Source organism: Heterodontus francisci, chromosome 9 (genome assembly GCF_036365525.1).
Source record: "Heterodontus francisci isolate sHetFra1 chromosome 9, sHetFra1.hap1, whole genome shotgun sequence".
Classification (NCBI taxonomy): Eukaryota; Metazoa; Chordata; class Chondrichthyes; order Heterodontiformes; family Heterodontidae; genus Heterodontus; species Heterodontus francisci.
Genome location: NC_090379.1, coordinates 49,024,494 through 49,039,080, shown reverse-complemented (window position 1 = coordinate 49,039,080; position 14,587 = coordinate 49,024,494). Strand labels below are relative to the sequence as shown.

The 14,587-nt window shown below is 39.1% G+C and overlaps 1 protein-coding gene across 11 annotated transcripts in view; it reads right to left on the bottom strand.

Annotated features, from left to right (window-relative positions):
* Nucleotides 1–14,587, bottom strand: part of klc1a (kinesin light chain 1a) — a 137,768-nt gene that overhangs the window by 72,838 nt on the left and 50,343 nt on the right. For 9 of the 11 annotated variants that reach the window (XR_010975684.1, XM_068039002.1, XM_068039001.1 and 6 more), the window contains 6 exons: nt 12,640–12,813; nt 6,017–6,116; nt 5,524–5,576; nt 4,902–4,969; nt 3,278–3,386; nt 2,643–2,804 (listed from right to left, as the gene is read on the bottom strand). Coding sequence is in view for 10 of the 11 variants with exons in the window: in XM_068039002.1 (XP_067895103.1) it covers nt 2,643–2,804; nt 3,278–3,386; nt 4,902–4,969; nt 5,524–5,576; nt 6,017–6,116; nt 12,640–12,813 (666 nt within the window). In the remaining variant the exon portion in view is untranslated. The remainder of the gene's footprint in view (nt 1–2,642; nt 2,805–3,277; nt 3,387–4,901; nt 4,970–5,523; nt 5,577–6,016; nt 6,117–12,639; nt 12,814–14,587) is intronic. The other 2 variants (XM_068039000.1, XM_068039007.1) reach the window with 1 other exon arrangement.

Sequence of the window (14,587 nt, the reverse complement as noted above, 5' to 3'; positions counted from 1 at the left end):
AATTTGTCTGGATTAGGTAACTGTCTTTTCTAAACAAAAAGGTCACAATAGCAACCAAAATTAAATTATGTAGTTCCTATACTGGTATAGTTACACTTAAGACTTTTCTGACATTCAAGTGAAACCAACAAATTTTTAAATAAAAGCATGGGGAAGAGTGAAATTGGTTTAAACCTTCAGAAGTATTAACAGCATTAGTTAATTTTTTTTTATAGGTAGCGGATTATTGTGGATTAAAGAATCTTGCTCTGAAAGGTATTTCGAATGCAATATGACGAGTGGTGATGAAATGACCCAGAAATAGTGTTAGCCATAATACACATTTAAAAATACAAAAATGTGCATGCAAAAAAATTACTTACAGACTTTCTGTATTACACAAAAATTAGACCAAGGCAATTATATATTGGAAAAAGTGAGCATGCCAAATGCAAGAGAAATAGAGAGTTGTACAGTACACAGTACCAACATAAACTACACAATTTACAAAAGATAAACCTCTCGTCTCTGGATTTCCTCATGAAATTCAAAAGGAGAAAGATATTGGTTAGTTAAAACACATTCTGACTGGTTCGCATGGCAGTAAGTTTCTAGGACACAGCACTATCTTTATCACAAGGTTCAGATACAATACCTATCAAAAGCAGAAGCAAAAGACAGCAGGTGATAATGTAATGCACTAAAGAACATACTATGCAATTTGGCCATCAAGGTGATTTAATTTACTTACAAATTGTATCACCAAATTTAGTTAATTCCTCTCAAAAACAAAATTGTGTTTGTGAATTTTGTTATGCGAGGTATAGTTTATATTTAACTGCCCACAATAAGTGGAACGCTCAGTTTTATGGAATAGTATGTAATATAAATGGGAAAAAATATTCAAATGCAAAATAAATACAAATTCTAGCGACCAGTTCTTTCTTGACACACACTATCTTAGGTTGGCATTTCAATTTTATATTCCTGCAAGACATGTAATCCTGTTAATAAACGATTGCTTTCTCAGTCCTAAACCCAAATACAATTGTGAGCACAAAAACATCTACCAAAATAGCATTAATCCACATTAATAAAGGGAACTTAAAAAGGCACAATGAAAGTTAGTGCTATAATAGAAGTTTTTCAGTACTCACATGACCAGAATAGGTTCTTATTGTGAGGAATTGCTGGCATAACATAGTCAATAACCACCAGAGTTTTGAAGTATTTTCACATTATTGGTTTACAAGCACAGGAGTGCCTGCAGCACCAATGCATTAGTCAGAACATATCTGACAAATCAAATGGCCTTTTCTCATTTTACATCTGAATTTTAAGATAACCAAGCCATTTCAAAATCAATTTATTAAGCTTTTCCCTCCTCATTTCTTAAAATCAATTTGCTCTCTAAGCCCAGCCAATCAAGGCACCCTCAGTGCCTTGCCAACCTGCTCCATAACTGGCTACTGACTTCTCTAATTTACTTTGTACCCCATAGGAACAAAGATGGCAGTTCAGACTCTGAGGGGGAGATGATGGTGTAGTGGTAATGTCACGGAACTAGTAATCTAGAGGCCAAGGCCAATGCCCTGGGGACTCTGGTTCAAATCCCACCACGGCAGCTGGCGGAATTTAAATTCAATTATTACGTTCAATTAATTAATAAAAAAATCTGGAATTTAAAAAAAAAAACTAGTCTCAGTAATGGTGCCATGAAACCACTGACGATCAAAGAAATCCATCTGGTTCACTCATGTCCTTTAGGGAAGGACATCTGCCATCCTTACCTGGTCTGGTCTATGTGTGACTCCAGACCCACAGAAATGTGGTTGACTCTTAACTCCCCTCTGAAATAGCCTTGCAACACGTTGTCAAGGGCAACTAGGGATGGGCAACAAATGATGGCATTGCCAGCGTTGCCCTACCCACATCTCATGAAAGAATAAAAAAAACTCTCAACCCAGGGGATTGTGGAGACAGGGCAATTCATTGTTGCCGTTATCCTTCGTCACATACTAACATACAGATAAAAATTAAATCAAAGTTCATAAGTTAAGCCCTCAATCCAAAAGTATTTTTTGATTTCCTAAAACTTAGCTTTCCACAGAATTATTTCTGGAAATTGTATTTTTAGTTTAAGTATGATAAGTAATCTAAATTGGTCAATTAGTACTATTACAATATGCAGATCTTATTGTAATTTTATTTGCACGCAGACCTTTTGAAGTGAAAGTTCTTCGTGCAAATAATCACTGTGCAGTAAAGTTAAATTAATAAGTTCAACTCCAATAGCTTAAACTAAAACAAACAATTTTCAAGTGAAATCCCTGTGTTCTAATGTTTTATTTGATCAAAAAGTGTGCAGTTCTTGGTGTTATGCAAAGGTTAATTAAATTAAATTGCAATAATCATAAAAGCCCATTTACAGAACATAAAAGTTATTTTAATTTGAAAAAGTTCAATCAGTACTTTGAATTTCTATGCTCATTTGTTCAATTATCTTTACCCTGCATTAGTCCATTGTCCAATGAATGATAAGCATTAAGATTTCAAACTAGCCACTAAAAACAGATTGTTTTCTTTGATTAAATTAACACTTTCATTGCTGTCCTTTTGCTAAGGTACTAGGAACCGATCTGTGGACTGTGTACTGTACTTACCCCATTCCACTCTACGCCCATACTCACTTCCTCGCCTCCATCAGGGCCACTCTCATATTTTACCACATCTGCATTTAAGCTTTCACGGCTTCTTCTTTTCTCTATGCTTTCAGGATCATTAAGTACATCAGCTACTCTTTGTTTATGGATATTATCAAGACCCTGTGGACCAAGGGTATTCATTTTATTTGAATTTGCTTTCATAATTCAAACATGCTAACACAAATGTAGCATTAAAATAAAAATATAACTAACTTTATTTACGGAAGCCAGAAAACATTGAGAGGGCATTTAATGGAAATATAGCATTGTTTTCACTAAAACAATCACACAAAAATACATGGAACTTAGTGTAATAAGCATTTAAACAATACCCTTTCACTCAAGGTGCCATGTGACGAGGAAAAGACTACATTTTATTCTGATCTGAAATTGTTGTGAACCCATATGCATTGTTACTGAGTGTACCAATTCCTAACCTCGAGTCAATAATTGTATATCCTAAATTCCCTAACATTTAGCTTTATGGTTTTTGTGTCAGACACAAACCCCACCTCCTTCCCCCTACACTTTGACCTAACTCTGCATTCAAAGCAATGAACATGTAATCAATTTGCCTATGTGGTCAAACTTACTTGTTTACGAGATCTCAGAGCTGCTTCTTCCAGTGTTTCAGCTGCTTCAAACTTGCCCTGACGTCTATAAAGTGCCCCAAGGTTCTTCAATGTCGTTGTCACTGTTGGACTGTTTGAAGGGATGAAAGTTAAAAGAAAAAAGATTGTTTCTTTTTTAACAAAAATAGCCACCTCTGGAATGTTAAGTATTTTGAGGCGTTTTCCCCTTTAAATTGATCTAACACCCAGCAAAGTAATGTTCTGCATTTTTGTGGCAATGGAAATCGCTGTGGAATTTAACCCCCATCACAGATTGCATGCATGCTGCTAGCCCGATTCAATTCTTTTCTATCCAGTGTTAACCAGAAAATCATCTGCAATGGCTTCTCTTCCGTTCGCTTTGAAGTCCCTAAGGATTTATGCTTGGCCCCCTATTTCTCACCTACGTGCCGCCCCTTGTCAAACATCATCCTAAAACATGCATGCCGACAACGCCCAACTCTAACTCGACACCCAACTATAACTCATCACCCATCTCAATTCCTAATTTGTCACATTGCTTGTCCAACATTGACTGGAGAAAATTTCCTCCAACTGAAGCCATTGTCTTCAGTCTCTGTACAAACTCCATTCCCTAGCCAACGACTCCATCCCTCTCCAGGGCAAATGACTGAATCTGTTACAACCACGATGTCATATTTGACCCCGAGATGAGCTTCCAACCACCTATCCACTCCATCACTAAGACCGCCTACTTTCATCCCTGCCTCCGTTCATTTGCTGCTACATTCTTGCCTTTGTTTCCTCTAGACTGGATTATTGCAACACATTCCCAGCCAGCCTCACACCTTCCAGCCTTCCTAAACTACAGCTCATCTAAAACTCTGCGGCCTGTATCCTAACTTGCAACAAGATCTATTCACCCATACTCTTGTGCTCATTGATCAACATTGGCTCCCGGTGGATCCATATACTCTTCCAATTCTGACGTCTTGTGCATCCCCGATTTTAATATTTAAAAAATTCTTTCCATGGGATGTGGGCATCGCTGGCAAGGCCAGCATCGGTTGCCCATCCCTAATTGCCCTTGACCTAAGTGGCTTGCTAGGCCATTCCAGAAGAGACATTGCTCTGGGTCCGGAGTCACATTTAGGCCAGATCAGGTAAGGATGGCAGATTTCCTTCCCTAAAGGACATTAGTGAACCAGATGGGGTTTTTTTTTATGACAACGATAGTTTTATAGCACCATTATTGAGACTAACTTTCAAATCCAGACTTCTATTATTTTTTTAAACTGAAATTTTATTAATTAATTGAATTTAAATTCAATTCGCCCAGACCTCTGGATTACTAGTCCAGTGACATTACCACTACTCCACCGTCTCCCCCTCAAAGACAAAGATGGGTTCAATCATTAGACTCCAGTCTACTGATGTAAAAAAACTGCACTTGTTTAGGATCCATTCAGGGGTCACCTCTGCATTTAAATTTTTAACTTGAGTTTTTAAACCGTCACAATTAGCAATGTTCAGTAACAACATAAGTAGGAACAGGAGAAGGCCATATGGCTGCTCAAGCCTATAAGAAATACAGTTTGCCATTATGTTTACACCAGGTTTTAAAAATTAAAATGTGAAAATATACCTGTCAACTTTGCATGCCTTGTACCAGCCTCCATACTCGCCAAATGTGGTGCCATCTTTTGGTTTCCCCTAAACAGAGTAACAGAATATGTAATATTTGCAATATATGAAACTGAAGCTTATGAAAAAGAAAAGCTAATAAAATTAAGTCTAAAATGCTGTAATATGGAAAATATATTTTCAAAATCTTCTGGTAGTCAGAGCTCAGATGCTCCAATAAGGTGTGCCTTAGAAGTCTAGAGTGAAAATTTCCCAAACTCATGCCTCACTTTCAGCCAGCACAACCAGAGAAATTCACAACAATGTCCGGCACACTTTTTCCAAGAGATGGAAGGCATTCCACTCGAGCCACTTTAGAAAGCCTGCCCAAGAACATTACTGGTAGATGGATAGGAAGCAGGCTACATGTCCATCCCCCTAATCACAGATGGTGCATGTCATACTGTGACAGCAAAATATTTACAAACATTTTTGTTAAAAGACAGAAAAGTTTTAAGTCATACAGCACTTTCACACATTTCCAACATTACAGAATAATTTTTATGGATTCATTTTATGATCCATCTGATGCAGACTAAGTATTTTCTGTAACACTGAAAACAGTGGCAAAGTTTTACTCTTACCTTGCACTGTTCCTCTCTTTCTTCAGCATGCATCCAAATAGGTTTATTTTCATCTAGGAAAAGAAAATTAAGCCATTTTTATAATTTATCACGAATAGTAGATTTTTTTCATATTTTCAATAATTGGGTCTTTCACTTCGGGTAATTTCCTTAAAAATTTCAAAAATGAAACATGAATTTAACTGTGTATCTAAGGAGGAAGTAGGAAAGGGCATGCAATAAAATATGAAAAGATGCCACAGCTCAGATAAGGCAGGAATGTAATAACCATGTGCTTTAAGCCATACTTTTGTTGCTCCACTATCACTCATAAGCCTGAAAATCCACCACCTAATTTCTCCATCAGCAAAGGGTGAGGGTGGTGGTGGTAGTTTGGGAGGGGGTGGGGAGGTGGAGCAGACAAGCAAAATTTAAACCTAGGTCATGCTGACCTTTGAACCTGAAATCAGCAAAATTCTGCTCATCAGAATAAAAAAAGCCATTATCTACTCACCATCCACACAACCAAACTCCCTCTCATGAGCACGAGTGAGTATCTCTTTGTACAATGTTTCTGCTTGCTTGAACTTGCCTTGTTTCAGGTAGCAAGAAGCCTAGAAACCCAGAAATGCATGAGACATAACTGTAGGATTTTTAAAAAATTAAAAAACATTGCAAATGTGCTGCAATACATTTATTTACTAAAGCACCATCATTCATCACATTACAGAAGACTAGGAAGAAAGTTATTGCTTATAATGTCTCCACATAGTGGGCTTCCGTACTTGGCTGTCAATGCTGGGAAGGTGTTGAGCAAAGGCTCAGCACATCCCCGTAAGGAACAAATTGGTAAAGGAAAACAAGGCACAATATTTGGGTTATTCTCGTACATCTCTAAATGCCTTGTTTTGCAATCTAAACAATCCCAGTTTTTAACCACAAACTGATATAGAAACTTATGTACACTGGGACCTCGCTATAACTTGGTACAAGGGATCCACAACACAATAATGCATCATAGGTGAGACTGCATTATAACAAGGTCCTTTCAAAAGTGTAACGTCAGGAGCCAGAATAACAAAATGAAGACAAACAATTCAAATAAATTAATTATTTCTTTCAGTAACAAATGTGAATATACATGTGCTATTATTAAACTGATGGACTCGTGTTGAAGAAATCAGTTATTTTTAAACTGTTCACATTTACTCCTCACCTCTGCTAGATGTAGGATATTCTGGAGTTGTGTCACACTTGATTATTCGTTGGCTTCCAACCACCTCAGCAATTCTTCTAGGTAGTGAAATACTGTATGAGACGATGGCAGTGGCTCAGCCTCGGCATCATCATCATCTTCAGCTTGCTGGATGTCTTTAGGGATCTGTTACACTGGCCAATATTTGATCATCTGTCATCGTCTCAGTAGGTTCTTGGGTGTTGATATTCAGGCATGCACTGATGTTGTCAGTTTCTAATTAGGCTCCAAGTACGGACCTGGCATTGTAGTTGTTTCTTTTCTGTAGTTATGTTTGAAGGCCGATATCATGCCTTGGTCAAGGGGTTGATCTTTTAACATTGTGCTTGTTGGTAGACAGACACTTTTAAATGTTTCCATCTCGGGTTACCAGGTTCTCTGGGGGTGGGCGTGTAGGGCAGTTGTTAAGCAGCAAGAGGGCCTTCTTCAGTATTTTGTTCTGTCTGAGATGTTTTCTGACGTTTGATACGAATTGATGGTGGAACCAGTCTTCGAAATCTGAAATCATCCCGGCTTTGAGTGATTTTAGGTTTAGATGATGGAAGCAGCGTGCGTTGGCAAATTTTCCCATGATGTGCGGAGTCAGCTTGCATTGACCAGTTTTGTTGCAGTAAAGGAGGATCAATCTTGTCTTTATCTGTTTAAATCCGGATATTTTGTTGGGGTCGTTTCTTGTCGCTAATGTCTTTCTCTGGTAACATTTTGTAGTACAGGGCCATTTTAGGCGCAGTTGTAGATGATATGTTCTTCAGTGCATCCTCCTTCGTATAAAATCTTTAATTCAGTGAGAAACGATGTTACACCTGGCTCATCCACGGACTGTTGCTGTCCTCATACAGTAACTTGCAAAGTGCCGTGAATCTTGCTCACCATCTTTTGCTGGCTCCAAATTCTATTGAGGCTTTGGTACTTCCATTTGTTTGGTGACAGAACTTCTTAGCCTGAGCCTGAACAATAGTTGGGCCACAGCTGTGAAATGGGTATGCCTTTAGCACTCTGCTAGGTAAACCACGTGTACGGCCTTGTCGAGAGGTGTGTTGTCAGCATTTTGGGCTTTCCTTCTTGATTGGCCACCTTCATCCATCTCCATTGATGCCCTTCTCAACTTCATCTTTAAGCCACCCACATGCAATGATTCAGCAATCCCCATTCTTAGCGAAACGGACGCTTGTGCAGCATCTTCCTTGATCTGGGCAATGATTTACGACTTCTTGGTGATGGTGTAAGATTTTCTCTTTCATGATTCAGTACAGATGATTTTGCATTGATCTGTGTCTCAGTATCAGTGCAAGTCTGACCAGTATTTATACCTTAATTAGTTACAAGACAGCCATCCCATTGGCTGGTTCTAATAATTTGTGGAACATTTATATTTCAACAATGTTGTGAAATAAATTATGAAATGATAAGTTTACATGAAATCTTTGGAATCCATCATGGACCTGTGTTATATTGGACAGTGATATAGCAGGGTCCTAGTGTATAAACATCTTGGGCTCTTGTTTTTGAATTCTCTGTTCTGAACTTTTGAATTCTATTCCTCTAAAAATGAACTACAGTGCTTTGTTTGCACTTTTTTTTTCATGTATCCCTAGATTCTTTTTTGCCTCTATCCCCCATTTAGGGTCTTATTTTGCAAGGTGGAGGTGGACTTCTTATTCCTCCTACCAAATTGCACTACTTCACACTTTACTACTGTAATTAATATTTGCTATTTACAAACTCCTAACAGTTTGCTAATGTCTTCTTGTACTTTGCTGCATCGTCCTTAGTATTAACTACGCCCTCCAACTTCAGTGTCACCTGCAAATTGATATTGTACTTCCGATTCCTGAATCCTAATCGTTTATGTAAATGGTGAACAATGCTCTCAGCATCATTCATCGTGGAACACCAAATCACATCTTCTGCCAGTCTGAGTAAAACTACCTTTAATCCCTACTCTCTGTTTTCTGTTTTGTAGCCACTTTCCTATCCATTCTTGTCTTGCTATTTATCCCCTGGCTTCACATGCTGTGACTTTAGTCACGAGTCTACTATACAGTACTTTATTAAAGGCCATTTGAAGGTCCATATTTACTACATCCACTGCATTACCCTTGTCTACTCTTGCTGTTACTTCAAGCAATTCAATAAAGTTGGTCAAGCATGACTTTCACTTTTGAAATGTGAGATTCTTTATTATACGTTTTGTTTCTAGATGTTTTTCTTTTTTTTTGATCAAAGATTCCAATATCTTTCTTACCACTGTTATGACCAAGGCCGGAGGAGTGCACTGCCTTTTTCTGGTTCCACTTCTCCACAGGTCTCAACATATACTTAAATGTGTACCCAGTTACCGATGTGGCCAATTATATACTCTACTTTAGTTTCAGAAATCCACCAACCAGGTTTCTTTAACAAGACTATTAAATTATAAAATAAGACTTAGTCAATAAAGATGCAAAGCTTTAACACAATTTGAAATATGACAGTAAATATATATAATCTCTTTACGAAAGTGCTTCTGTTTGTGTTAAATATATTTTTTGAGGAATTCATAGTCAAACTGAAGAAATGTTGGACCAGTTTTTTTCCCCCAAGAGGGAAATCAAGAGGACACTGAAAGGACTTATATGACATCATTTACTGTTTGTCACATGAATCAAGTTAAAAATAGAACAGAAACCCTGGTAACTGGGAAAGATGTGTGCAATGAAGTGACAGGTCAGAAGGTGTACTTTCTGTTTCTGGCCTCACTTTTGAATTGTTTGGAGTTTTTTTTTAAAAAGGGGTTGGAGTTTTTTTTTAAAAACTGAAGGACAGAACCCCAGCTCAGCCCAGCCTGTTCCATCTCTTTAAAAAGCCTGCAGAAGAGAATCTCCAAGGAAGGAGAGAAGACCACAACCCAGCTCAGCTTTCCAACAGCTCTCTAAAAGACCCAGAGAGGTCCACTGTATCAACTCATCTCACCTCTTGTCTTTCAAGGAAAGCCTGCTAAATTAATTCGCAACGCCACCTGAAAAGAACTGTCCTGAAAGATCCCAGTGACCAGTCTACGTGTACTCAGAGGCCAAACTGTATGCCAGTTTTGGAACACAACATAGATCATCTGCTGTCTGAATGAGCAAGTATTCAGTTTAAGTGTTGTTTTGGGTGGGTTTTTTGTAACAGAGCTCCAAACAAAAATCTCTTATTTTTCCAGTTAACTAGTACGTGTGTGAGTGGCTAAGGTAAAACGGGAACTGTAATATTTCAATCTGTGCGTTTATGCTTTACTTCATTACTGGCTAAGACTTTTTCTATAATAAACTGATAGTTTTGTTGTTTATTAAAGAAACCTGGTTAGTGCGTTTTGTTCTGGGATAAAAATAGAGTCTATGATTGACCGTATCGGAAAGCGTGAGAAATGTAAATATATGTTGTGACCTGTGGAGAAGTGAAACTAGAACAGGGTACTCCTCCCATTTGGTCATAACACCTTCTAAATACCCAACACACACACACCCCAGTTAAAGGAAAAATAAAGATGCTTTGGTCAAAGTACTTATTAATTCTTCAAGAAAAGGGGCAAGACATGTTCCAGTTGGCATACAGTCTGCCGTCCGAGTACACATCACTGGGATCTTTTCAGAAACAGTTAGTTCAGGACATGTTGAGAGGACGTCTTCCAGAAGCTTCTCAGGAGAAATGCTGCTTCAGTGTCTCGATTTCTTACACTTGAGTCTCAGGGCTTCTCTATGAGGTGGAGAAAATATAACTGGTCTTCTCTTTTAGTAGGCTGACCTCCAACTGACTCAAAACAGTATTCAAAAATGAAACCCACTCTTCAGTACCATAAATCTTGACATGTCACTTCTCCTGTAAACAACTTCCATAATCAGAAGACATGCGATATCCAGTAAATGTTTTTAAACAGAGTCCTTTCCAGTGACCCTTTTAAAGAAAAAACAAAGTCCAGCATCTAGAGCATCACTTCAGTCCTCCAATGAATCCATCTCCACAATTCTAAAACACGTCCTCAAAAAATGTAAAAAAAATAGAAGCACTTTCATAACACCATGGACTGGTTTACAGAACAAATCAAGGGAGCTAGCTCCTTTTTTAAATGCAGAAACAACATTAGCTGCATGTCAGTCTTCACAGAATAATAGAAATTAACAGCATGGAAGGCAGCCATTTGGCCCATCAAGTCTGCACCAGCTGACAAGTAACCATCCAGTCTAATCCCACTTTCCAGCTCTTGGTCCATAGCCTTGTAAGTTACAGTACTTCAAGTGCATACGCAAGCACTTTTTAAATGTTATGAGGGATTCTGTCTCTTCAACCCTTTCAGATAATGAGTTCCATATCCGCACCACCTTTTGGGTGAAGAAATTACGTCTTGAATCCCCTCTAAACCTCCAACCTCTTACCTTAAATATATGCCCCCTAGTTATGGACCTCTCAACCAAGGGGAATAGGGCCTTCTATCCATTCTATCAAGACCCCTCAATTTTATACACTTCAATTAGCCTCAGCCTCCTCTGTTCCAAAGAAAACTACCCAATCTTACCTCATAAATTCACCAGTCCAGGTAACATCGTCTATATGTCCGCTGTACTCTCTCTAGTGCAGAGACATCTTTCCTATAGTGCCGTGACCAGAACTGCAGGCAGTACTCCAGCTGTGGCCCAACTAGTGTTTTGTACAGTTCCAGCATAATCTCCCAGCTCTAATATCATATGACACGGCTAATAAAAGGCAAGTATCTCGTATGCCTTGTTGACCACCTATCCAAGTGTCCAACTACCTTCAGGGATCTGTGAACATGCACTCTAAGGTCCCCCTGTTCCTCTACACTTCTCAATATCCTTTCACTTGTGTATTCCTTTGCCTTGTTAACCTTCCCCAAATGTATTGCCTCACACTTCCCTGGATTGAACTCCATTTGCCACTGTTCTGCCCCTTTGACTAGCCCATTGATATCTTTCTGCAGTCTACAGCTTTCCTCTTCATTATCAACCACACAGTCAATTTTTGTATCGTCTGCGAACCTCTTAACCATACCCCCTACAAGCAAGTCCGAAGCATTGACATAAACCACAAAAAGCAAGGGGCCCAGTACTGAGCCCTGCAAAACCTCACTGGAAACAGCCTTCCAGTCACAAAAAACACCCAACCATTATCCTTTGCTTCCTGCCTCTGAGCCAATTTTGGATCTAACTTGCCACTTTGCCTTGAATTCCATGGGCGTTTACTTTAGTGATCTGTCTGCCATGTTAGAATCTGGTGAAGGTCATCGACCTGAAACATTAACTCTTTCACTCTCTGTAGATGCTGCCAGACCTGTTGAGTATTTCTAGCATTTTCTGGATTTCCAGTATCTATGGTATTTTGTTCTTTTGCAGAATCTAAATGGTTGGCCTTCAGTATTCCAAAATACTGCAAAGTAAGGATAACTATTGACAGGATCATTGAATTATACCACAGGTGGTGGCCATTTAGTTAATTGTACATGTGCTGACTCTCAAACAGCTCTCCACAATCCCATTTCCTTGCCCTTTCTCCATACCCTTTCCAGTACTTCTCGACATCACAACAGTGACTACACGTCAAAAATAATTAGTTGACTGTGAAGCACTCAGACATCCTAAGGTTGTGAAAGAAGTTATGTAAATACAAATTCTTGACAGGGTGAGAGACAGAGGGAGGAGAGTGAGAGAAGGGGGAGGCAGGAGGGGCAGAGAGGGTGAGAACTGATCTAAAAAGGGTTTGAATTGAATTCATAGAATTGATATGAATGGTCTGAGTTCAGTTTATTAACTGTCATGTATCGCAAGATATCTAACGCCATTAGAATTTTGCATGTTGTTGATCATGGTTTCTCATATTAACAGTTTAATATCATGATGCATTCTTACCAAGTTGTTTTTTGTCTTTGCCACATTTGGATCGTCAGGTCCAAGTTTGGTTTGGTAAATCTCCAATGCACGTTCATAGTAATATTCTACTTCTTCATACTTTCCCTGGTTCTGACACAATAGTGCCAAATTATTTAGCTGTTTTGCCACATCGGGATGATCCCTACCCAGTACCTGAGGAAGTAAGCATAAAAAGACTAGAATCTAACATTCTCACACCATTTTTTAAAGCATTCAGCAGCATACTGTTTCTCAATGAAGAGGGTTACTACAACAGATGCCCAGATGACTGTACCAATATTCATAGTGTTGAGGTGCACAATGGAATTGTACAATATATACACATAATGCAGTAATTGACTTGATTAAAACAAAAGCAAGCAATTTTACAGGAAAGATTTAAGTTCTATAATAGCTGAATGCCCAAATTCAAATTGAACAGCAATGCCAAATAATTTAGATAACTTGGATAGTAGTTTCGAGTGGGTTCCATATGCTTGATAAGTCAATAAAGCCTGATCATTCTTCTGAACAGATGGAATAAATATGTACTTCACTGTAAAATGGAGGATGACATTCAAAGGAACTCAAAACCTTGCTTGATAAGATTCTCAATGTTAATATTTTTACAGTTACTAATATTTAGTTGCCAACACCCAAAAATGTTGGTTCATCCATTTTTAAAATTATTTTTCAACCTGCAATCCAGTCCAAATTAAATAACATTTCCAATTATTAATGCCATACAATATTTTTAAACACTTGAATAATGTACCGCTCCAAACCATTTCTTCAATGAAAAGAAGTTTAGCTCCAAGTGTCTTGGCCCCCAAGTCTTGTCTAAATATATCAATATCCTTTTGAAAGACAGTGCCCACAACTGCAAGCAGTATTCCAAACTTGACCCAGCTAGTGATCTACACAAAGTTAGAATACTCAAATTGATGTACACCAGTACACCTCTTGGCATTTCTTCGCAGATGAAGATTTTGGGACGGTTGTACTCATTGGTTGCAAACCCGCTGGTGGCTAGTCAGGCCTATCCATAAGCGGCAGATTCTCCCACAGTGGGTACAAGGGAAGGTGCAGTCGTTGCTGGGGGGTAATTGGATCTATCCTTCTCCTCCTTTTCTTTCATGCTGATACTTCACTCAGTCTCAAAGGTGTTTGTAGCCTTCCTGATGTAGCATCTCCAGGCATCGCGATCTATGGCCTGCACTTCCCAACAGCGATGGTTGATGTGGCACACAGAAGAACTTCTTCAAGCAGTCCTTGAAACGTTTGCATGGGACCCCTCTGTTCCTTTTACCTGTGGTCAGCTCTTCATACAACATGATCTTGGGCAGGCGACTGTCATCCATCTGGGCAACGTGACCCACCCAACGCAGTTGGCTTTGTAGGAGGAATGCTTCGATACTGGCGATGTTGGCTATTTCCAGGACTTCAACGTTTATGATGCAGTCCTGCCAGTGGATCTTGAGGACACTGCGGAGGCAGTGCTGATGGAAGTGCTCTAGAAGGCATACATGACAGCGGTGTAAGACCCATGACTCGGAGCTGTACAGAAAGGTGGTGAGGACTATGTCTTTTTACACTGAGTTTGGTCTGTGCTGAGGCTGTGGTTGCTCCACACTCGTTTTTACAGGCTGCCGAATGTTCTGTTTGCTTTTGAAAGCCTATTGTCCACTTCCTTCTCTATGGTGGCATCAAAGGAGATGATGCTCCCCAAATAAGTAAATTGCTCGACGGCATTCAGCTCGATTCCCTCAATGACCATGCTTGGTGGTCTATATTCTTCTTGGGGTGCAGGCTGATGCAGGACTTCAGTTTTCTTTAAACTGATGAGTTGTGCTGCCTCGGAAAAATGTGTTGTTTTATGTTGCAGGTCTGACTGACTGTGGGCCAAGAGAACACAGTCATGGGCGAAAAGCTCACGGATGTGCTTTTC